At 40.4% G+C, this 26,169-nt stretch overlaps 1 protein-coding gene across 1 annotated transcript in view; it reads left to right on the top strand.

Annotated features, from left to right (window-relative positions):
• Nucleotides 1–21,705, top strand: part of LOC112569608 (sex peptide receptor-like) — a 33,260-nt gene extending 11,555 nt beyond the window's left edge. Inside the window, 7 exon segments of the mRNA XM_025247443.1 lie at nt 15,218–15,482; nt 16,083–17,498; nt 19,529–19,864; nt 19,867–19,917; nt 19,920–19,958; nt 19,961–20,011; nt 20,014–21,705. Of these exon segments, the coding sequence (XP_025103228.1) occupies nt 19,555–19,864; nt 19,867–19,917; nt 19,920–19,958; nt 19,961–20,011; nt 20,014–20,858 (1,296 nt within the window). The 5' untranslated portion in view covers nt 15,218–15,482; nt 16,083–17,498; nt 19,529–19,554 and the 3' untranslated portion in view covers nt 20,859–21,705.
• Nucleotides 21,706–26,169: the final 4,464 nt, after the last annotated feature.

Here is a 26,169-nt window from a genome sequence, read left to right as displayed (position 1 = left end):
CGCGCATTCTGGAGGACCATTATCTGGCACCAGCCAGCTGTTTCTCTGTCAGCGCCAACAGGCGGCCAAGAGGCAAATGCGTACCGTCAACTTCCGGTCTTGGCTGTTGAGCGCTTTTGGCAGCGAGCGGAAATAGGTGCTGGCAAACAACTGCGCATGCTCCTTGCTGCTGCTGCTTTTGGAACCAAGGGAGATAACTTTTTAAAAAAAGAGAGGGGAGATAAATGTGGAGGGCATGATCGATCTGTCTGTTAGAGACCTCGGGCGAGCTGAAATTTCCAGGTGAGGCGCCTGGCGTTATCGAATTTTTTGAAGGAAGGTGTGGTGACTCCAGTTCACTAGGTTCAAACTCAATACTAATCTTCTGTTATGAGTTTCTTTATGATTATTTACTAATTTTGTGTCAGACACAATAAAGGATCCAAACTCATAGTCTCCGGCAAGATTCTCAGGTAATAATATACATGTTTTGCCTATAAGCTCCACGACAGGTATCTTTATCTTCTGATTATCTCCCCTCTTATGTTTATACACACATTTTCATATTTCCACACACACATATATAGAAAAAGTTTCTTTAATATTAATATATCTAGGACAATGCACTCACGCGCAAAATACTAATTTTTGGACCTGTATAAACAACAACAAACCATCGGTTCAAAACTAAACGACACAGATTAAAGGGTTGCCATAAATAAAACATTGAATAAAAGCGCAGAGTTGAGTCAACAAATATTTACTTGGTTTTCTAGTTCTAGCTGCAACATCTTTTGCGAAAACATATGGCAACCAACACTGTTCGATGATGTCAACTTTCATCGATTCGACGACACCTGCCCAAGCTCTTTTTCTTCAGATCCCAGATAAAGCCCTTTGTTTCCTTTTATCTATTGTTAAAAATAACTCCCTGATTTTGCCTTGTAATTCTTTCTTTTCTTTTTTTCTTGCCTGCTTTCATTTATTTTTTCTTTATTTGCTTTTCTTTTTTTTCTTTTTTTTTGTTCGCCTTTTCGTTTACATATTTTTGTTTTGTTTGTTGTTTTGTGGATTTTTTTTCAGATAAAAGCAAAAAAAAAAAAAAATGAAAGAAAGAAAGAAGCTGGTCTACGACTCCCCTACTTATCGTCACAAATGTATTGTTATCTTGACAAATAGCCTTGACTTCCAGGCCCTAGCCGTTCCGCTGACTTCCGGGAACTCCTTCAAGGGCCTTGTTTGCCCATGTTTGTTGGCTCTCAGTGTCACTGTTGGCCGCGCTTCCTGTCAGAAATCTGTCCTCTCACAGGAAACTTTTTGCCACCTCATTACAGCTCAGATTTCGATGTCTGGCCAAAAAAATATAAAATAATAAAATGACATAAAAATGCATCGAAAGCTAACTGACAGTATGTCGTGTTGAACCGGAAATATCTTTCTCTCTCCATTCAAAATATTTTCAGTTTTGTAACATATTTGTTCTGAAGAAAACGTGGGTGGACAGAGAGAGATTACATAAAGAACCTTACTGGTTCTATATACTACGATTAGGAAAGTATATTAAATAAGTTTAATATAATCATTCCATCGATAATAATTCAATTCTAACCCTGAAATTTAAAATTACATATCAAACCACAATGTAATTTAATAAACGTGATGAATTTAATAAGCAGGTGCGATAAGAGAAAAGGATTGTTGGAAAGGGAATCCGAACATGCAGTGATTTTTTTTTTCATTGCTTGTTTCATTTATAAATGAAAGTTGTCATTCTTTGATAATTCTACATAATGAATTTATGCATAAGTAGACCTCAAAATCTCGGTTTTAGGAAATGAAAGTGTTTATTCTGTAATTATGAATTTCTTGACAATAACAACATCTTGGCTCACATTTTAGGATGAACAGCCAAGAAACAAAGACACCGTCTTCAGTTTTTAAAGTAGTTCTCAAATTATTCTGACACTAAACACATACTTCAGAACAATTGACTCTTCATAGAAAAGGCATTAAATTTCGTGGACACGTGACTTTATTGCAAATAGAGCTTAAAATAAAACTCAGATGTTTTGTTCCTTCTCAAATACTTTTAATAATATCGAGGGAGTAAGACAAAAAAAATTAGTTAGACAAAAAGTGAGTTAATCAAAAGCGTGTTTCATATCTCGACCATACCATCAGTCTCATCGAAAATGATTTTTTCCCAGTTGTTATAGGCTTCGCCCGCAAAAATATCCCTCTACTCAGCGCCCCCTACACAGCAGAACCCAAGCACGCTTCATCACACCGCGGGCTGATACAGGGAGGACCAGCAGCATCATTAGCACTCTCTGTCCCTCCCGCCTGAAAGATTAGGGCCGGGTGCAAACCTCTCACAACTGCCTCCCGTCGCACGCGGAGGAGACAAATATCGACAACCGAGAGTTTTTACTTCATGTTTCGAAACCCTGAGGACGCAAACTTTACCTTCCATGATGGGATGCTAGTTCGGGCAAGCGGATCCAGCAAGCTTCTGCGCTAGCGCATGAGAGACCAAGCACTTCCGGTGGCGTTCGAGCATGCGCGTTACGGGTGATCTTCTCAATGATGATGGAATTATACGCAATTTTTTTTATTTTTTTTTTTTTGGCAACCGAAATTGTTTTGTTTTGATGTATATTGGGAACAAACTAGGTGTTAAGGGACTAACGAGGTACAAATATTTTTTTTATTTTGCTATTATTGGTTAATCTTTATTGCAAGACACTACTTCCGCTAATCTGGGTGAATCCACCTCTCTCTCTCTCGATACACACCTACATATATCTCACATTTTGAGAAATGTATATCTCCTGTGTTGAGCAATAAGTTACTATATAGGGAGAGAATAAAGATATGATCATTGTCTTTTGCCGTATCACGAAGGGAGTAAATTGTCTTAACCATTACTTGACAGGCGCGATGACAGCGATGTAAATTCGACGTGACGACGAGAAGATGTAGACTAAGAGAAAGACGAAGCAAACGGACACTCAAGGGCTGAGTGGTCACGTGTTCGCCACGTGACTTCCATTATCTCACGGAGCTAAAATCTTCGATACAAAACATCAATTCTCGTATGCTCCGGAGATAGCTGAAGCAGATGAGAGCTGTTGGGCGGCGTGGTCACGTGTTCGTCATGTGACTTCCGTTATCTGTAAGGAATGAAATTTGGGAACAAACCAGGCTCTCTTTTCGTGTGCGCCGCTAAGCAGGAACAGACTGCATTATAAAGGCAAAATATTTTTCTTCTTAATATCAGTATGCCACGTTTTATCGGAGGAAAAAAGGTTATGACTTGAATAGAAGGGTGGGTGGTAAAATTAACGGAGCCAGCATGCCCTGCGCGTGCGCTGTCGCGTTTCGTTTCAGAAGGATTTCTCTTGCAATCTTACAGTCGTTAATCAAATTAGGTTTTTGGTATTGTGCGGCCAAAAATGGAGGACTGCAGAAAGAACGAATTAAACCCACTGGACCTTTAAACAGCCTCTCTTCTTTTCTCTTCTAATCTTTTTTTCATTTTTTCTCTTCTCTCTATAAGTCTTCCTTCTCTTTCTTTCTTCTGTTTCCTTCTGTCATCTTTCTGCGCTCTCTCTCTCTCTCCATCCTCTGTGTGTGTGTGCGTGTCCTTACCAGTATGCCAGTGTGCCTGTCTATGCCTCTGCCTGTGCATGTGTCAATGATTATATGTGTGTGTGTGTGATTGTACGCATATGCTTACTTGTATATGTGTTTGTGTGTGTGTGTGTGTGTGTGTGTGTGTGTGTGTGTGTGTGTGTGTGTGTGTGTGTGTGTGTGTGTGTGTGTCATGTGTGTCATTCAGTGAGCTTGCATGTACCTTTTTTTCAACGCTCTTTTTTTGTATTGCTTTCCTTTCGAATCTTTCTCAAACCTTTTTAACGATCTTTTGACTTTTACAATATTCAAACCCTTAATCTTAACCCAGACATTAACCTAACGCTACCTTATAGAATAACCCTCGATTGACACCTTAGAAACTTAGAAACACATCTAAGAAAAAAAATTTATTTTGAAATGTAAACCCTCGTAAAGATTCAAGCCCCTGACTCCAGCACAAAAGGTGAACCTCCTACATTGCATAACAGTTTAACTATGGAGAGTTATAGGCATGTCGCCTACCCCGATAGAAATCAGTAGAAATAAAAAGTAAATCCGAGACTTCATTTGAGGAACGAACTGACGGTCGAACCTGTTTGGTGATTATCACTCCTCTCTTCAAGCTCTCCTCTTACCTCCATCTCCGCTCCCCCGCTCCCCCGTCCCGCCATTTTTGCGCCACCGGCCGCGACTTTCAATTAGCCATATCACCATTCACAGCTTTCAATTATACCTAATTTTCTGCACGCAGATCAGCTGTGTCTCACCACCACAAAACCACACAAGAAAACGAAAGCTTGCGAAACCTGGTTCTAGGTTTTGTGGATTCGTTAGACTTCATTAGAGGAGGACAACCTCAGCTTCAACTAATTCCGTAGAACGTGTCTGTGTCTGACAAAGAGGGTTGTGAAGGTTGTGGCATCTTGGTTATGCTGATTTTTAATATTAGAATTTGTGTTTCAAGCGTAGTTCCAAAGTTAAAAAGGTTAACCATTGTGGAGCGATTATTTTAATGGCTTTTACTTTTGGTATAAAAGTCTTAAGTCTGTTTTAAAAACTATGGAACTTCATGTAGACATGTACAGAACCTCTCCAGTACAAAAGTTATAAAATTGTAATTCTCACTGCGACAACAAGAAGTGTATCTACAGATACACCGTTGAAAGCTAGAGATAATTGTACAATAAAAAAAAACAATTCATAGAAAACAATAGTAAAATGTTGTTTTATATACATATATATATATATCAAAAAAAGATAAATGTGGATTAAAAGTAGGCAAGTAAATTTTCTAGTCAAAGACAGTATCTTAATTCTTACTCCCCTTCTTCCTTTAAGGTGGACACGTATTATTCTTAAAAGTTTTAGTAGGTTTGCTATTACACCTTCAAAGATATTATTTAAGCGTTCAACTAAATTCTGACGAGCAAACCAGCTCACGTGTACACGAATTTTCTGCAGAATAAATAGAAAATAAAATTTTTAAATGCCCATTCTTCCTAACTTCTGACGAACAAAAGCTGGCGTTGGCGCAGAATAAAACCCACTTTTTACAACTTTCTAATCCCTCGATTTTGCTAGCTGCTGCTGACAAACATAAGCTGGCTTTGGAACACTTTCAACAGGGCTAAAGTAAGAATCCAGATTAGACAGTTGTGCTATCTTTTGATGCTAACTGCCTACGAAGAAAACCTGATGTCGAAAAATTTTCAGTTACAAAAAAAAAATAATAATAAAAACACAGAACCGAAAATAAAGTTATAATCTTTATTGTTACTAATTGCTAAAGACAGAACCTGATGTCTTACAGTCAATTTTGCCAAAGAAAAAAAATCAGTATAACCTTATAATCTTTATTGCTGCTGATGACGAACTCAAAAAATAAAAACTCTGACATTCATACTTAAGCTAAAAATAACTTTTTGCAGCTGTAGGGTCTATTGCTGGACGTTCTATTAAATTTTTCCTTTTCTTTTATTTTATTTTTTTTTTTTTGGAGGGGGGTGTTTTGTTGGTTTTTTTTTTTTCTCTCTTTCCTCCACATTTTGGACGTTGTAGCACCCGCAGTATTCTCCCCTCTCATGCCCTGCCACAGTATTGTGCGCAGCTTTTGTCAGGTTATCGACCCTGATGCCAGTGCGTAAAGCTCACTCACTCTGGAACCTTTGGACCATATTCGCAGAGAGGAGGGAAGCATCGGGAGGGGGTAGTTTGCGGGTACTCTTCCTGTCAGGGTGGTTTTCTGCCAAATTTGTATGAAGCAGCGAAGCATTCATACCGTGTCCCCCTAAATTACAGCGCTCCCGGGGAACCCATCCCCCACCCCACCTTCCCTTCACCCACCCCGTCCTTGGTTGATAGGATGAGTAAGGCACGAGCATTGATTTTCAAGTCAGGTTGAGCGAACCGACACACCCTCCTGCGCTCTAGGTTGAGGTTGGAGGCGGACAAAAACAGATTTTTTTTTTTGTTCTGGTTTGAAACTAATATGGAATCAGACCTCCCCTTCAAAACTCTTATAACTCTTGCCTTGCTACTTTCGGTTTTTGTCGACATTTTTTTGCTGTCTTTTGCTTGTCGTTAATATCAGATGAAGAATGAGCTAACAGAAAAAGAATCCAAGTTCTAGAATAGCTGACTGGCTGTATTGTAGTCAGGACCCTTGTGGCAGAGGAGATCAAGAAGTGAATGGATCGCTGCCCCCTACCCACAACCGTCTCAAAATAACCAATCAGGTGCCTGAAAAATATGTTGCTAAAAAATATTGCCTGAAAACATAATAATTATTATCATTAATTATCAATATGTATAATACACATGTTACAAATTGTACATCGTTATCGTCGTTACTTTGACAGTAAAGTGAGTCGTAAATAAATTTCGACTAATCAGAAAGTTTGGTATAAATTTGTCTTGGTGGATATCACATGTTGTGGACATGACAGTATGATCTGAAAGAAACCCCAACAGTGCCTGTCTCCCAGCCACGGAAGGTCAGTGCTAATCAGACTAACATTGATGTAATGATTAATGTAGACAGTCTGCTGACCGTTGCTATCAGCATCCAGTGTGCAGCCCCTCCCACCCTGAACAGCAATATCTCGAAAATGTAGTAAACACAGCTTTTGGGATCACTGGTGGTTTCTTCATTTGTGGGTAGCTTGTATCAACAACGATTGCTCCGGGAAGCAACAGCCATCCTTGAGGACAACAGTCGCCCTGTCTTCAGCCCCTCCCTTCCGGTTGGAGGATCCGCCGCCGAAAGTGGAGAACTCGGAGGTTGTTGAACAATTTCTCTACCTTGTGGGCGGTGTTTCCACAGGACTGATGTGGGTACGATGGTGGTTTAATGCTTGAAATGTGTGTGTGAGAGAGAGAAGGAGGGGTTGTATGTTTCTCTTTTTTTCTGCCCATTCCTCGTCCCCTGGCGGTTGCTGATTATTGTCTTATTGCGAAAATTGTCTGTGGCATCTATGACGATAAGGGGATGATAAAGACTAATTTTCTTGTTTTTCATCTTTTCTGACATTTAATTTATCTCTCGGTGCTCTGCAGTGTAAGAAAGAATTAAAGCTGACGTCCCTGTATATTCAAATCTTCGAACTTTACTGCTAGAGATTGGTATACAAAGCTCCACTGTGTACTGGGATATGGAATAACTGAGGTCAGAGAATAACCATCTAGAGAAAAGGCTATCAGATATCACACACAAACAAATATTTTATAGCTAGCTCTTGGATAACGAAGTTTTAGAATTGTCAACTGTTTTAATGGTGTTTGAGATTTTCCTCACCTGTCTCCTCGTTTAAGTCATTGGTGGTTTTTTTTTAACATTACTCTGATATGTTTCATTATTTAATAGTCTCATGTTGATTCCACCTACCGGAAAAAAAGAACGAAGACCCGCAGAACCTTCTTACTTCCTCTTCTCTTTCTTGACAGTCAGCCCTGAAAACAGGTGTCACCTATGCTATTTGCGTGTTCACTTGGGTTAAGGAAGGGAGTGGAGGGGCTGAAGGGATTGGAGTATGGGTTTGCCAGGGTATTGCTTTTTCCCCCTCCAATTCCTTGAATAATTTCGACCGGACAATGCATATAGATTAGCTCTGGAGATCGAAAGCTCTCCGCTCGACAGACAATATGTAAAGTAAGACTCCGCAGACATGGCAGACTGGTAAGGAAGGCAGATAGTAGGCAAGGGAGTTAATCGGAGCGGTAAGCGCTACGGTTGTCGTCCTTAGAGCTCCGACAGTCGTTAGACAGCTTCCAGCCTCTACTGTACTGAGATCTCTAATCACGACGCCCTGTGCTTACCTGATATCCCGTCTGCAGCCTATTTTTAAAGGTCTAGTGTGGTGTAGAACTTTATTTTTAATCACAGATATCAGCTAAGTACAAAGCACTATTGTCCTTCGTATGAATAATCTTTCCCCCAACTTCCATTCTTGAGATGTACGTCTGAAAATATTGTCATGCAAGAAAAAAAATCAACTGCTTGACTTCAAGATTGTCAAATAATGAGCTTAAGAAACAGATAGTCTCTAATCTTCCTTTGGCTGAAGCCTTGGCAACGAGTGCATCGATATACTATGCTGATGTCTGTGTCCTGAGCCTCTTTCTGAGCATGATGGTGTCTGTAGGGCTTATGTCAATATTTTTTGGCAGGAAAAACCAGCACTCTGCACTCTCCTGGATATAAAAGTAACAAAAACTGCTTTGTTCAGCATCATAAAGTGCTTCCAAATCCCTGAAAAGGGAGTTAAATATATCTGTATGAAGACCTAGAACAAAGGGTTCATCTTGTCAGACCAGGATGGCTTGTCAGAAGAGTGTCTGCTCAGTTTTCATGTTGTGTCTGACTTGTTACACCAGCATCTCTTCTCACACACAAGTAAGACTTCAGATGGATGATGCTGTCGTCTGCATTGTTCTCTTGTCATCTGCCTCGAGACTATTGTTTACATGAATGGTCAAAACGATAAGCACTACACCGGAAGGGAAAAGTTTCAAAAAAGCAGTTTGCAAATATTTTAGAATGAATTGATGTTAAGGTGACATCAAAAGAACCCCCCACATACCTTCACACACTCTACATCAAACCTTGATGTCAGATGACCAATGTTTGACAACATACAGATGCACACAGAGTTCTAGAAGCAAAATAATAATGAGTACAATTTCAAGTCGGTCATTATTATTATTTGCATAAGCACTGAATCGGTCTTGGTTTATATGTCCACCATTTTGGGCCTAGTCCACATGGGACTTTAATACTCTTTCCTTTTGAAATTTGTAAGTATTATCGTTAAGCTCTTTAAATGTTCTTAATATAGCCAAGTAACATAGAAACTTAATCTTGTTTATTGTGTTTCTATTTATAGATGTATTAATCTCACTTACTGTCTGTCACCTTGTTATTTTATTACTACCATGGCATCACTACCTGCTTGTACCGCTCCTACCTCGCTTCAAACTGTGTTCAGGTATTTTAAGCAACTTAAAAATGTGTCTACTCCTTAATGAACCAGACAGAAAGAATTATTTCCTAATAATGTCAGTAACAGAAAAATTTGATAGGCTCTTATTTTCTCCTAAGTCGACTGAACAAAATAAAAATTTTGAACTATTTATGTCGGTGTAAAGCACAGAAAGAAACCCCTGTTCGTGTTCATGTATACTAAGAGTCGAAACATAAATTAAAGGTGTTTTGTGTCGCACTATAAATAAAAGATAATTCGCAAGAACTTTTGATCATAATCATCTGCTTGGAAATGGAAATGGCGTTTCACACTCACGCTTTGGGCAGGAAACAACCATACATATAAACAAGCCAAAAAAAATCTAGAAGGAAAGAAAATATATAGACGTGTAGGAAGGGAAGATTAACTAAGGACGAGGGATTGTTAATAGTTATTTATAATTGTAAATATATATATATATTTAAAGAAAGAAATGTGTAAGGAAGTAATGAAAAGTAAACAAAAGGAGAAATAAAATTGAAAGAAAGAAAAAGAAGGAAGGAAGGACAAAGAGAAAAATAATGGAAAGCGAAATACACGAAGGCAGAAAACAAAAAAGAAAATAAGCAAAAAAGTAAACAGGGAGAAACACGAGAAAGAAAGAAAAAAAAAAGAAAGAAACAGAAAGAAAAGAATTACAAAATACAAAAATTTGCTTGTATTACACTACTTCCCTCGAGCTCATTGCGATCGAGATGTAGTAACAGAAAACAATGTGTCATCAAAGAATTACATTTAAGACCCAGTTGTACCATCTGTGCCGTTAGTCTGTTGCAACTGAAATCCTTCCGAAATCTTCAGTCTTCTCTTTAATTAATATCGCCAGCAGTGAGTCAACACGTAAACAATTAAAACACTATGCAGCTTCTTTGTTTTGGTATCATCCAGATGTGATTAGTGATCAGTCAACAGCAACATCCACACCTTCGCCTTGTCTCCCCTTGCATCCTTGTTTACAGCTTCCTTCAAGCGCATGACACAAGATGGAGGAGTCTTGTGCTCCTTTTTTTCTCAGAATTACAGGCGCCATGCGTATCCTATGAGTCACCTAAGCTCCAGAAAAGAAGTAAATTTTCGAACGCTAGGGGGCGACACCGGGCTTTCGCGCAACGCCGCAAACGCCCCCTGGTCTGTTTTTGTCACGAGGGGCGATAAATTGTGGCCAACAGAGTTAATCAAAGCAAAATTCCTCATTATCTCCCTTTTCTGGCCTGCACGGTGTCATGGCTGCAGGCTGATGCTGTCCCTTTGTCCAGGAAAACGCGGAGAATTTTCGGCGACCGCTAAGTGACAGAGCCTCCTTCTGGCGACTGTAGAGTTTTTTGGATTTTTTTTTTTAGCCTGCGAGGCTTGGCCGCACGAAATGAGCAGCTATCCGCCATGCTAGCACACACACATTCACACACACACATATATATTCACACACGCATACACCAACATGTGAACAGTGAAAACCTTTAAGCGTGTACCTACAAACACAAATGACAGAAAGAGAGAGAAGAAAATACAGAAGGGTGACAAACTGATGCAAAGGGGAGATAATTAAAGGAAACGAATAGTAGATTGAGAAAATTCTAAGAGGCAACAAAAAAAAAATTTTTATTTTTCGTATTCACTTGTCTTCTAGCTCCACTCTAGAACCTGATATTTCAAAAGAAATGATGTCAGAGCCAGTCGACTTTAGCATTAAGCTTATATAATAAACTTAATATTATGTCGTATGAAGATCTAGTGAAAAATATGGTGCTAAATATGGATATAATTACATATATCTGGATAATCAGAGCAAATAAAAATATATCCAATCAACAGTTATCACAATTAACAAAAACAGTTTCTGATACTTCAGAATCCCTTAAAGACATTCTTTGAGCAAAAGATCTGATGTTGTGGATGGTATTGTGAAATAAATATGTCTGCCATGTTGTCAACGGTTCTTCGGAATACCGAATGGAGGTCAGTTAAGAGAATGGAGGGAGAAGCTGCTTCAAGTAAATAAAGACACGCTGTACACTTTGTATTGTCTTTAAATATATGCTTTCTACTTTCTTTGTTTTTATCTTTGTAGTTCATGCAGTATTCCGCTGTTAAGAGATCAGCTTTGTTTCACTTTCTCTGTGGACCATTTAACATCAGTCATGATATTTGTGATGGGTAATCGTGGGATCTAAGAGAGAGAGATAGAGTAGTAAATTATTCTGTTGTCTTTGGCTGTAGGATCAGAGAACATCAAAAGTTTTACCGTGTTTAGGACACCACATGTCCAACCGGGGAGTCCAACTTTCTACTTCCATAGACATTCTTCTCCCCTGATAAATCAGGTACTCATTTCGGCTTATACATTTTATGGGAAGTTTACTGGCCCCAGGCCAGAACAAGTCTGGAACCGGTAGCTAACAAAATAGAAAAAGGATACAGCAATAGACTGGTGTCGCGGTTATACGAGATATAAATTCAGGTTCAAGTAAGCACGCCGCCAAACAGATGTACCCAACCCTCACACAATGAACTTTATTACTTAGGACCATGTGATCTCACATCCAGATAAAATGTTACAATTCAAATCATACATGTTAATTAAAGTTTTTCTAGACAACTATATCAGTATGAAAATATTTGCCTTTAGTCAGCTACTGATGTAGTTTTATATAGTGTATTGTTGATCAAGGCTGAGAAGGTAAGATTGGTAAGGTAAATATTTCAAAGGCAAGATGGATAGAACGAACTAATGAACGAAGAAAGGATGGAAGGTGAAAATATGGAGGATGGAATGTGAACATGTGGGATGGGCCAAGTGTTGGAGAATGGCTAGCCAATGGCGTGTCAACACCGGCTGCAAGTCCCGAGGATGTGGAGTTGTCGCGACATACAAAGCTCGTTGTAGAGGATGGTAGTGATTAAGGGAAGACCAACTACTAAGACGATTGTTCTTTAGGGTCAATAAGGTGACCTCAAAAAGGTCACGGACGCTGAAAGGATGGGCGGCTTTGTCACGTACTAGCTATGATGCGTGATTGGTTGTCACGTGGGAAGCTGAGCGTGGCTGTGAGTATGAATGAACCAATCGGATGCCGCGAAGGTTTGTAAGACGCGATAGACAAACACACTCAATCTTTGGCGAAAAATATGCTTGCATCCAGACAAGATTTGAATCAAGGAACTTCTACCCCACCTCGACCTATGTCCTCAAAGTGTTGGTAGCTGCTCTATTAGACCTTCACCTTTCTCTGCAAAATGGCAGCTCGCTCTCTACCGACAGCTAGTCGTCTGGGCATCCTGACCTATCGCCCACGCTTTTCTAATTTAGTCAGTGATGTAGGTGAGGGCTACCATTAAAAAGTACGCTTGTGGGGTCGGGATTTTTTTCTAAACTATATTTTTTTCAGAGGAATCTTTTCAGGCTGTAGCCCCGAAAAAAAGCATTCATACACTGGCCACTTAAAATTATTTCAAAACGTTGTACCAAATAATAATCTATCTAATTATCTATTTATATATATTTCTATCAATATATTTATATGTGTGTCGATTCATAAAAATGTTACGTTTTTAAAACTTTTCAGCCACAACTTTGTATAACTTTTTTTACAGTAATGACTATATTTTTGTTTCAAAAATTGCTGTCAGCCATATTGAAGGTAAGCTTACACGTGGATATAAGTACAAATAATTGTTCATAAAGCCACATCAGCAACGGAAAGGCCTTGCGGCCGTCTGAAACCAATCAAACAGATCACGTGTCCTACGCACACCCGCTTGCACGATATGAGGCATACAAGCTGCGAAAGAGCAAGCAACTGTCTCTAGGCGATTCTCTCCCTTTTCGCCCTGCATTGCCTCCCCTTGTCTACGCCAAAGGCGCGTCCTAACTGGCGGAGGCTAATTAGAAGAAAAGGGCGCAGCGAGGGCCGAAATCATAGAGAAACATTTCCGGCGGCGAAAGAACGTAAAGATCCCGTAATTGGATGGTGAGGTGCTTCGTCACTGCCGACTGTAAGCGGTGAGGCCGGCGCGTGACGTGCTCAGCGGACATAAAAGGAGTGTGCGTGCGTGTGACGTGTTCATCCGCCATTTATGTGTGCGCGTGTCTGCAACGGTTTTTGTTCGCGAGCGCACAAGTGTGTGTCGAAACGAGTGAAGAAGTTTTAGGCAAAAATAAACTACGGTCTTATGAATGTTTCTCTGTCAAAACTCGTTTTAACCTCTGCGTTTCTTTTGATGCCGTTTTCTCCCCATCGTTACAAAAAAAAAATGATTTACCATGCATAGACATTATTTGTGAGGACAACAGAGATAAGTTAAAAGCTTTTCACTTGACCTCACCATACACCAGGATTTTTCTATTTATTCATCACATTTTCTTCTTTCCCCACCTGTTCATCCATATTACTACGATAGTATATCGCATGTTGTGAACGAGAAAAATAATGATCGCGACGAGACAAACTCTCATAAATATACAATGTAGGTCTGCATGTTAAGAACAGAAGATAAAACTGTCTCGGATGAAAGAAGAAAACTTGAGCTTTTAAAAGTGAATTCGAAAAATAAACTGCTTTGCAGATTCAGTTTAGTGTGTTGGGGACCAGTTTGAGTTGAAGAATATGAAAAGGAGATAATTTCTGACTTCCGTTGCTCAATTTATAACAAGAAAAAAAAAGAAAGAAAGAAGGGAAATATAAACAGACCAACAACAACGAGAATATAAACTAAACTGTTCTTACTCTCATTCAGTACAAGCTGCCTATGTTGTGTTTTAATTTCTTTGCCCGCTCCTTTCTTGCCTGTTTCTCTGAACTTCTCATCCCAGACATCAAACATCACCTTCTTCGACTGACGACCTTACATACTATCCCTGTGAGTCAAAACAACAACAAACAACAACACATGGTCACAGGTTTTTTAAACTACAGAGCAGCGAAATAAGGGGAACTCTTCTTCCTTCCATATTCGCCACCTACCCACCATCGACCCATTAAACGAACACTAAAAGCACATCACATTCCATGAACATCCCCTCTAACAACAGTCCCCATGATGTTACTAACCTTGTGGGTCGCCTCTCAACATCTAACGACTAGTCTGTCTGCTCGTTTGTCTCTGTAAATGAATGTTATTCACTCTCAGTCCTCACTGTTTGTATCCACATCCCCCGCCTTCCAGTAAGATGTGATCTGTGTGTATCACATGAATAAAGAGGATAACTTTCATTTCATATTATTTTGTCTATGTCTGATAAAACTAAGAAAAAGTTTCTTTCTGAAAATGTATTTACTACTAATTTTGTCAACAACAAAAAATGAAAAAAGTTCTGTCTGACATTTATATTCAACAACAAAGGAAAAGAAATGTTAGTCTGGCTAAAGATATTCTTCATCATTTTTGTGTTATATATTTTCCATGTAATACGATGTATATTCGTCTTTTGAAAGATCCCAAGAGCCTAACAAGATAAACTATTTATGTTTATATTTGTATCCACCCCTCGACTCCCATTATTTTTTACATCCATGTTTGGCTTGCATTAGTTTGTCAGAAATATTATTCATTCTTCGTATTTTGACATCTTGTTTTTCTTTCAAACTCAGGGTGTGATCATGTTTACAAGCGTGATCACGTGTTATATAAATTGTTTGTTTATTATCATCATCGTCGTCAGCATCATCATCATCTAGATTTTGAACACGATAATTGGAGGGCCATGGTCTAGGTTAGTTTTGTAATTTTGATTAAAAATTGGAACTGACACGATTTCATGTCCCTTCACTGTAGAATGAAATATTCGCCTCTCTCCCTTTTAAATTTAATTCCTTACGGCATTCGCATGCACGACAGATGCTCTGGCAACAAGGATGAAAAAGGGATTCTCATCTTTAAAAGTTTTTGTCAACGACAGACATGCGTGAGTGTAGTTCACTCCACATCTGACTTCGGCCACGAACGAGGCTTTCTTTCTATCTCTAGCACTTCAAGATATCGGCTTCCTGTCGAAGCAGATTTTCAAAATTTAAAATAAAATCGTCTTGCACATTGCCCAAGCCGAGTTTTTGCCCTCACTGCGCCTGTCATGTATTTGTTTTCAGATGCTGTTATAATCCCGAAGGAGAAGACGGGAGCTCTACGCGGAAGCCCGGATGCACAGATGTCACGTTAGAGACGAGTTTCCCTGCCATGGAAGCATTTGCTACTCAAAAACAGAAGAATTCCCGTCAAGACATCCTCTTGCAGCCAAGCTTTGTTTGTTGTCCTTGTGGACGGAAGAAGAGACAAGGAGATGGTGCAGCGACATTTGTGCAGCATGCGAGTCGCGGACGTTGTTAAGGAAATGTCAAGGAAGCTGGACATCTGGTGAGGACGAGGATGGCTTAACCGGTTAACCTTACCTTGCGCTCCCTTCCACATTAAAAGTGACGAACCGTACTGCAACTTCCTGTCAGAAAATTGTGGCTTGTATTTCATTGATTGTTTCTATCAATAGCCTGGCGCTGTGATCAAAAGCTTTGGTGAGAACAGCTTATTCTGAAAGAAAAAAGGAAACAAAAGCTTTAATCACCTCGTTTAATGATCCTTCTTTAGACACCCAAGAGATTCGAAATGGACTTCAAAAGAAGAAAATAACAGACCCTGTAAAGTGAAAGTGTAAAAGGGAGAATATCGTCTTACATTTTTACTATCTGAAAACATTAACCAGTTAGACCTGACGCATTTTGAAATGAATTGTCTCTTCTATTAGAAATTTTATGGTTTCCTTAATGGCAATGGAAGTGTTCTTTTAAAATAAGTCATGTAGGAAAGAGCACAAATGTCCTTTGGTCAATTATAAAAGTAACGATAAGGAATTGTAATAAAACCTTTTGGGTCGACTGATCTCGTTGATCTCTGACGATACTTAACCAAAGGTTTAAAAAAAAAAAGAAAGTTTTAATCAAGCCTCTCGGAATGTTTCAGACAAACTGGGCAAAAAACCTGTTTCGACAAGCGGCGCCTCTACTTGAAGTGTAATCCAAGATTTATGTGAGTAATTTCAAGCACGCGCAAGCTAGGAAGAAGCTCAAGCCCCCATTTTGTGCGTCACGTGACGGTTTTGCGCGCGCACATTATCTGCTGCATGGAGCTTTCCACGGCGCTCAGTAATTCTCACGCACAGTGACTCCGTCTCCGCGGCTGGAAAAAGGACCCCTGATTATCAGTCATCTGCCATGCTTTGGTGCGTATCAGGTTGAGCGTGGAGAAAAATATTTATCAGCGTTCTTTGCAGTGTCTCGCAAGATATGCCTTGAACAAGCAGTCACTTGTTAACCTCGCACAGAGTGACACTCATTCCTCGAGAAAAAGGCCAACATGGATGTCGCAGCCGGTCCAGAGAGAAAAGGAAACCAAATTAAAAGAAATGTTGTTTAGATTTATTATCAGACAACGTCGACCGTTAGAGAAGTGCTAGTTAGATTTACGAACAGTCAGTGAATACTACTCCCCCCGGTGATAAAAGGGATAAAGTCCGCTTTAACGTAAAAAAAACTGAGGCAAAGGGAGACAACGCACCGTGCTCATTAAGCTCCCCTTTCGCATGGAAGTCGACAGGAAGTGAAAGATAGGATCAGGCAAGACACAACATGAAAGGTCAGTAATCTACCGCAACGGATATCGCGTGACCCCTCGTTGGTACGTGGCGAGTCAAGATGGCGTCGCGCTGGACGTTGACGTGATAATCGCCCTTTGTTGATTGTGACAGTTACGTAAAGATTTTAAAAAATAGTTTTACCGGATTAGTGGAGTCTGGTTTCTGGGGTAACTTGACACTGCGATGCTTTCTGGAGATTCGCGGCTATAAATACTTATCGTCCAAACGTTTGTGGAATCCTTTGTTTATCAAAAAACAAAGTGCAGTCAGCGTTGAGTGGGAGGTGTACCCAAGGTGGGGTTTTGGGGGAGTTAGCAGGGTGGTAGGTTTCGTAAGTTACCAGACAGTGAGTTTTAGCAGTTTTAAGTGTGAAAGACAGTTGGATTTGCAGTTGCAAGACTGTGGGCTTGAACCATTTAGAGAAATTTTGGAACCTCGTGCTTACTAGCTTTCTACAGTCTGACCTGTCGCCTAGTGGTCCTTGCACGCGCCTCTACGTGAATACCACGTGAAGACTGACTGACCGCCAAACACATAGCTCAAAGCGATTGAATGAGAACAAACTATTCTGAGAAGAATACCCGCTTGAGATACCCGAACAACTGTGCTGCGCTTTCCCTACACTCAGACGTTCGTATCTTCTCGAACCCTCGACAGCAATAAAGAAACAAATGAAGACCAAACGAGGCTGCAGTGGATTTTTTTACCTGTGCCACCGCAGCCATTGAAACACACTGACCCAGGTAAGATGGAATTTTCTTTGGATGACAGAGAATGTTTCTGATTATTTTATCGTTTTTTTTTTTTTTACTGACAGGTATCCGATGGTCATTATTTCACGAACTGTTTGAAGGTGCACAATAAACTGGAGATTCTGTTTTAACCGTTAAAAATTCGTCAGAAAAATTCCAGAAATTTTTTATTAGATGAATAGTTGGTTGTGGGTCATCGTAAACATAAACTATTCAAGAGATTAGCTATTTTAGCCACTTTCCAAGCACAAATATTTTTATAATCTCCGCAACTCCGTGGGCGAGGTTTGCCACATTTAGGATCTGTTACATATCTTCATCTGTCCACATGATTTGTGCTCCTCTTTGTCAAAATGCGTAAAACCCAAAGCATCCACAGTAGACATGTTGGTGATTAGATAATTGTAAATTGTTGAGACAACTGCAGAATGCTTAGTTTGTCGGTGGGCAATGAAGAACACATTTTAAGTAACTATTTTTGTTTGAGGGGGTGTTTTGTGTTTTTTATGGGGTTTGATTTTTGTTTTTATTGTTTGCTATCTTTTTCTTTCTTTTTTTTTTTTTTTTTTTTTTTTTTTTTTTTTTTGTTTTTTTTTTATGGGGGTTTGTTTTTGTTTTTTTTTTTTGTTTTTTTTTTTTTTTTGCTCTTTATTTTGTATCTTGTTTTTGTTAGTATTTTTTTTTGATTGCCTTTAATAAAACGTTAAAGTTATCTACACATGGAAAATTGAAAAAGAGAAGGAGATATGTGGCTGGATGAATAGACAAATGGGTAGATCATTCTGTCTCTGTTTTGAAGCAAAAGAAAGATGGGGAGAAATGACTTATGGGTAGACTTGTTCTTGTCAGTGTCTTGTTTGTGTATCGTGTCCCTATAAATGCGAGGATTGTATGACCACGTATCAGTCCTGTATCTGAGTGTGCATTTTCTCTCTCCCCCTTACCATGTGCGTCTGTCTTTCTGTGTGCGTGTGTGTGTGTGTGCATTTATTTGTGCATATATTTATTTTTTAATTACTTTAATCAGTTTATTCTTTCCCCTTACAGTACGAGGGCTAAATGGAAAAAAAATTCTTGGTTACTTTGCCCCTCGTTAATAAAGAATGGTGCCATTGTAATTTTTTGTTTGCATATGTATGCCTTTTTATACCTGCCTGCCTGCCTGCCAGTCTGTCTGTCTGTCTGTCTGTCTGTCTGTCTGTCTGTCTGTCTGTCTGTCTTAGATGCGCTGGTTTGTGCATTAAAATGCCTCATGCATTTATATATTTAAAGTACAATTACTGCCGAGATTAAAGTTTAAGTTCGACGATGTGGCATCTGTCAAGTAATATTCTAGATTTTTTCAACCTTTTTTCTCTTTTATGCAGAAAACTACAACTGTTATCGTTCATGACATAAAATTGATTTCTTTTCTAATTTTACTTACTATTTTTCTTCTTTGCGTGTGTGTGTGTGCCCGTGGAAGAAAAGTAAATATATGAGAGTGGTATTTTGGGTGTCGGGTACATCATTGCAGTATATCTTTGAGTCGGGTTAGCCACGTATACCAACATCTGGATTCTGGCTGACAATGACTCTGGGCAGAGAATGGGCAGCCTCCGAGTTTTGTGAAATTATTGCCTGAACACCCCAAAACCTGTCAGAAACTTTGGCAACCCACGAGGCTACCTTAGGATTCTCTGTGCATGCTTTTTAACGGCCGCCATATATTTTTATTCCACTGATATGTTTCATTCCAAGATAACTTTTTTTTTGTTTAGAGGCGATGGAGGAAAAGAAATCCTTTTTATAGCAGGTGGATAAGTTTAAATATTTCACTCAAAAAGTGAACAAGCACCAGGAGTTTCATTCACATACTTCACCGAGGTAAAGTAAAAAAAAGTTCTTTGATGATAAGTATCATCATTAGTAACAATCTTTGATAGGAACATTTTGTTCAACTGGAAAACTATTATTATTCTCTTCCATTATTGTATTGTCTAATGAGCAGTTTATTATTTAGTCTTCTGTTTGTCTTCCAGACATCAAGTAACTTTGACCTTGCATCATGAACGGAAGTGACGTAGCTACCTCCTCGTATGCAGACGACATCCAGCTCTGTTCTCCAGGATACTTCTCACGGGGCTACGATGCCTCGGGTTACAATGGCTACAACAGCAGCATCAGCGGTGTGGGCTGCAACACCAGCGTCAACGACAGCGAGCTGGTGGACTCCTACTCCGATGTTCCGGGCAGCGACCACATGGCTCAGATCCTGAGCATGGTGGTGATGCTCAACCGCACCAACCCGTCAGAGTATGCCATCCCTGTCAACGGTTACGTCTCTCCGATCCTCATCTTCCTCACCATCATCAACAACTCCTGGTGTGCGTGGTGCTGCTCAAACGCCACATGCGCAGCCCCACCAACGCCTGCTCGTCGCCATGGCGATCTCGGACATGCTGACGGGGTGTTTCCGGTGCCCATCTTTATCCATTTCTTTGGGACAGACCGGTTCTGGGAGTACTGCCGTTCGAGTGGTGTCTGGCGCACAAGTACCTGATCGAGCTCCTCCCTACGGTGTTCCACACCTCGTCCATCTGGCTGACCATGGCATTGGCCATCCAGCGCTATATCTACGTCTGCCATTCCTTCAAGGCACGCACCTGGTGCACCATCGAGAATGTCATCCGCGGCACCGTCCTTATCTACATCCTGGCCTTCCTGAGTCAGCTCTGTCGCTTCCTTGAAGAGTACCCCGTGCCGGTCACCTTGCCTTCGGCTGTGCACCCGAACAAGACCATAGTCGGGTGCGTGATGCAGATGCATTTGTGGGCCGAGGCCAGCCAAAACATCTACTACAACGTGTACTACTGGTTCCGAGTCATCTTCATTCACCTCGTCCCTTGCATCTCCCTCGTCGTCATGAACGCTTTGCTCATCTACGCCATGCGCGTGGCTCAACGGCGCCGGAAGCTGCTCTTGCGCCAGAACAAGAAGAGCGAGTCGAAAAAACTCAAGGACAGCAACTGCACCACCTTGATGCTGGTGCTGGTGGTGGGGCTGTTTCTACTAGTGGAGTTCCCGCTGGGAATTCTCATGATCATCATGATCATCCAAAACACCTTCAACATCCACATCCTGGAACCCGGGGCCTTCAGCACCCTTTCGCTCTTCTCGAACCTGTTTATCCTGCTGAGCTACCCTCTCAACTTTTTCATCTACTGCGGGATGAGCAAGCAGTTCCGGGAGACGTTCAAACGGCTGTTTACGGGCGACTCCATGCCGATGGAGCGGGAGTACTCGCAGTACATGACCCTCCCCACGGAGAACGGCAGGACTGCCGTGACAGGGGACGAAACTGCTTTGTGAAGTGCGCTAGAAGAGTGGTGTTCTCTTAGAAGCACATAAACGAGGCGGCGATCTGAGGCCCCTCGTGACCACTAACCTAGCTTGAAGCCACGTTTTCACTGGTTGGAAGGAGCGCATATAGAGAAAGGCAGCGCTTGTTGATTCTTACAAAATCTGAAAAAAAAATCTCTGATTGTTTGTTTACACGTAAGGTGGGAGAGAGACAAATCCCAAACCATGAATGTAGTTTGGAGCAGTTGGAATGGTGGGTCGAGTTTGATAGCTTGGTTTAAAACAGGGGGGTCTTTTCTCCCACCACACTGCTCACATCTAGCAGCTTGCAAGGGTCCCCTTGTCATCGGTGATGATATTCCACTTTTGTCGCCCGACGATACATTTCTTTGAAATTGAGTAAATTTGCCAATCGTGATGGGGAGTTGATTAAGTCAATAACTTAAAATCTGATTTTTTTCTCTTTTAAGAAGCCGTGTTTCATGGTCATATGAGCCACAGGCTTTGGCAACATCATGCGCTTGAGCCCCGAGGCAGAACCGAAGGACTCGGCAGAACTGTAATCACGCCATTATGGTGGTGGCACTGTGAGCCTTTTGATGAATCCTCAGCCATTCACTTCTGAGTTCTTTATCAAAGAGACTGAAAGTAGAATACTTTCAGCCACATTAAGTTTATGTGGCTGAAGCCTACGGACAATCTTTTTTTTCCGCGCCCTCAACACACTGACCCGGATCGCGACTCTAGCTTTGATTTCTCGGAGTTATAAAATAAGCCAGGTCCAGTTCATTGGTTTTGAAAACTGGATGCTATTGATGTCGATGGTTTTAATGTGTGTGTCACCTTTCGTGAAGATAGACACGGGGATGAGTTAAGTCCATTTCCTGCGGCACTTCCTGATTAGGGATGTGACCATTGGCACACTGAAGGATTGCAACATTGGCCTCTTGCTTCCAAGAGAGAAACTATAATGTCCAGAGTGAAGCTGTGACAGGAAGAATGTCTAGAGTGACTTTTACTGTAATCAGTGTCGTTCGATGACACATCCAAGCCTTCTTTCTACGAGATGAAAATCAGACATTCCGGTATCTCTTACAAAATGGCATCTACAGTTTCCGAGATTTTCTCTTTCAAAGAAGACTTCTTGATTTTCGATGTCGTTCCAAAGTGGAAAAAAGCAAACTTTGTACTCTCTGCTCCAGCCTAGACAAAGTGTATGCAACTGGTCGTTTATTGAAGGTACGCAAATGTTAATTGTCAAAGACTATCAACATATAATTACATATTGCATATTTTCTTTGGTGAGCTAAGGTCTTGAAGCACTGGGTTCAGACACACGCTGTGTACCGTTGACAAAGCATGATGACAACAAAACTAAACAAATATCAAACATGAAATATGGGAAATGACTCCTGTATGATGTTCATATGCGTTGTAAGACTTCAGCATATTTTATTTAAATCGTCTTGTGATAAAAAAAGAGCATTACTCTTTGACCCTCATGTCAGTCTTTGTCAATGGCCACACATCAGAATCAAAATTAAACGGTACTGTGTTTCACAGTTAATGTCGGATAACGTTTAAGAATAATGCGAACTCCATCTTGGATACTGGGGTCAAGTGTCATCAGACCTGTGATATGGCCTTGACTCTTAACCTTCCCATTTAAGCATCGTCGCCAGCACCTGTCCTAATGCCTGACCAAGACATTGAGGACAGTAGTATGGCTACCGGACCTCTTCCCAATACCATAAAGATTCTCCAGCGGACATTTTACCCTGTCTTCATAGTCTCGGAAAACTAAACAGTTCAAAACACTCCTTGGGGCGAAAGGTCACTGAACTCTTGGAGTCTTTTGTTTAAATGCACAGGCGTTTCTGTAGGTTGTGCCTTACAGAGAGATAAAGAACTGTTTTCATGGATGGGTGGAGTTCTTTTTGGGGCAATGAGAATGCAGAGCGACCTATTGCAAGACTATTTGTTTTTCATGTGAAGTTCTACATTTGCATGGTCTTAAGAAGATATCGGCATCATGGGAAAGTGTATCTCTGGAACAGTTATCTCCAGGACAACAGTCTCTATGGTCATCCCCTTCAGGATAGTCAGGACAGCAGGTAGCCTTGTGCACCCATGCTGCAAACTTTCAAATGGCAAGAGAGTTTGTGTACAAAGTGTATGGCAGCGGTAAGTGAGTGAGTAATTAGAAAAATTACTTAACACGAAGGTTTGTTGTTTCCACCAGTACACATTAGTGCCTCTAACAGAATATTTGGTTTACAACATTTCTGTAAGATCAAACTTTCATCAAGAGAGAGAGAGATAGAGACAGAGAGGTGCCTGAAAAATTAAATTTGCAAGCTTTATGGCAAGAACACAGTATGACACTGACATTGGATACTCTTGGAAGTTTTGGACAGCAACTAAAAGGTTGTGATGGGTGGACAAAAAGCCTGCCTCTTCAATAAGTGAAAGTTCTGCTCCTGAACGCTGAGCTCCATATCTGCCACAATCGACTGCAAAGCGAAAGTTCTTTCGGCAAAATGCAAAAACCAAGCTTCAAAATTTGGTTTAAACGAGCTTTTGTACGCATGGGACTTTCGTGCTGAGCTTTCTTAAGCGAACTTGAATTCGTGACGGATTGCCAGGCACTTGAGATGCGTCTTCTTTATGGACAAAGTTCAAAAGCCGATGGATCAATACCATTCCCCTATTTAAGGTCCACTCAAAAACAAAAAAAAAAAGAGAAACTCGAGATCACAGCCACCAGACTCGACTGTCAAAGAGTTCAACGATGGGTTGACTTGTTGCAAGTAGTTACTGAACATCCTACTCTCAAGACAAGTAATGAGAGTATTGGACTGTGATGGATGAAAGCCTAGATCCTGGACGAGTCTGATTGCATCGTTATAAAATATCAGAAAAAAGAAAGAACAGATACAGTAATTTGAATTTGATTAATCTTGAGAGAATTGCAAACAAAAATGGCAAGAAATCAGATTACAGGACTGTCGTTGGAAGGCCATGCAATCGAAGTTTTACGACGATGCCCAAGGCGTTCATCAGAATGTCTGTCACAGTCTGAACTCTTGCTAGAAACGGAATGCAAGTTTTGGTGGTACATTGGGGTACAATTTCTCATCTTTCTGTTGAGTTTCTGTGTATTCCATAAGGTTCTTGCATTGATACTGCATGAATCCTGTGATGGTTTGTTCGACCTTTATAACTAAGAAAAGAATTATATGACACTAAGAGTAAAGACCAATGAAAATTGGGAAAAAAGCTGTCTTGTCCAAGATTTGACAGAGTAAGAATAAGAGATGAATGACACAACTCAGACAAATGTGTTTGACTGAGTATGCACAGTCAGTATAAGCCAAATATGAAGATGCTTCTTTGTATTTACAGCTCACGAAACCATACCTTCAGGCCAGTCTTAAGGACAAATGGAGAAGTAGTGTCTTCAAAGTTCCTTTTTCTCCCATAGAGTGGAGTGACCGTGGCCATCTTGGTTTTAAGTAGGGAGCATTTCTGGTGACCATGTTCAGGTGTTACAGTCACCGGATGTTGGGTGTGCCAGTTTCATACCTTCAACAAGACGAAAGTATTCAGACATCGAGCTCAGACTCGTTTTCCTGTTCGTAAGAGATTACCTGCAATAAAAAAAATCAACAATCAACCCTTTATTACAAAAATCTGATCAAGGTCTGCAATGTGAAAATGTAATGCAGTCTTTTGAGCCAAGGACTAGAAGAGGTGAGCATCTATGACTAAAAATCGAACTTTCCAAACAATATTAATAAAGGAAATGTAAGACATCTCTACTGATGTTTTCAGACCCAAAGTGGTTACTGAAGGAGTTTCCTCTGACATTCAGGAGTCGAACTTCCTTATCTGCCAATCCTCGTCCTGATGCTGTGGAGTGAATGTTTTCAATATTTTTGTTGTTCTCCTCACTATCAGACAAAGCAATGTCACAATATTGCTCATTTGTCAACAATAGAGACACCTATCGTACAGACAACAGGAAATGTTCTCAAGGGTGCTTAGTTGTTATCTTCGTCTGTAAAATGGCTTACAGTGAAGTGTTAGCACTTGTAAATGTCCTGATGGAGACACTGGATGTTTTGTGTAATATGGTTTATCTGTATTATCCAATGCCATGTATTGTGAACTTGCCTATAGGTGGCGGTGAGGTTCTTACAGCCATCTAAATGCTGATGCATTTTTTATTATTAATCTTTACACTATCGTAAAACGCAAAGGTTTACGATGTGTGTCCCATGGAATACTTGTTCTCGAACACTATTCACAGGATAGCTATCTTCAGAGGTAGTAATTAAATTTATAACAAATCAATATAAACTAGAACAAATAGCTATATTCCTTTTAAACCAAACTCAAAATTCATTTTAAAATCTGATTATATTTTTAAACGTAGGCTAAAAAACAAAAAAATTTCATTCTAGTGTTCTAAAACATGTCTTCGGTTATTTGATTTTTTTCTGTTTTCTTCCCTTAGCTGAGAAAAAGTTAGATTGCTTGTCATGTTTGACATCCACTGTCTCTCTCTCCCTCTGTGTGTCTCTCTCTCTCCACAAACACACAATGAGAGTGAGAGAGCTCTAACATAACAAATGGTTTTAACGCACCATCACGCCTACACCCTCCCCAACAGTCTTGTGTGACCTGTCACCTAAGCTACATCCGGGTCAGCAATGAGTGTCAGAGTTGGACGTGCTGCTCAAGAAGAGTTGAAACTTAAAGACGCTTACGACGCCCTCGGGCAAACGGTTTTCATGGCCGCACCAGTCTGATGGGAATTGTTGCTTTTAGCACCAGTCTAATGGGACTCGTTGCTCTAAGAAGCCAGTCATGGTCCAGCCTCTAGGATAGGTTTCCTGCTCGCAAATAAATAGAGGGGTAATTAAAGGCATCATTTAAGAATGCTTGCACATGTGCGCAGAAGCTGGCGGGGATTGATACACTGTAAGTAGTTATGATCTTTTACGTGTGAATTATGCAGTCAGGAACGAATAATGTCTGCAAATAGTGCGGTGAATGGGAGGAGCTGCGGATTCAGCAAGAGTCGATGGACTTAATGTCAGACGAAGGATGAATACAGACCATGATTAACGGAATACCCGACCGAAACCGATTTTTTAAATGACTGATTTTAGATGAAACACTTCAAAATTCTAGACTAATAAATTGAGAAGGTTGGCCAGATACAGACACAGATCCCATCTCTTGAAAAGAGGTCAAGATGTTATTTCCATGATTGCTATGGCAACACCATTATATTATAAGCGTAAATACCAAA

The sequence above is a fragment of the Pomacea canaliculata genome, linkage group LG7 (genome assembly GCF_003073045.1).
Source record: "Pomacea canaliculata isolate SZHN2017 linkage group LG7, ASM307304v1, whole genome shotgun sequence".
Taxonomy (NCBI): domain Eukaryota; kingdom Metazoa; phylum Mollusca; class Gastropoda; order Architaenioglossa; family Ampullariidae; genus Pomacea; species Pomacea canaliculata.
Note: the sequence above shows the minus strand (reverse complement) of the source record. Positions and strands in the feature narration are given on the sequence as shown.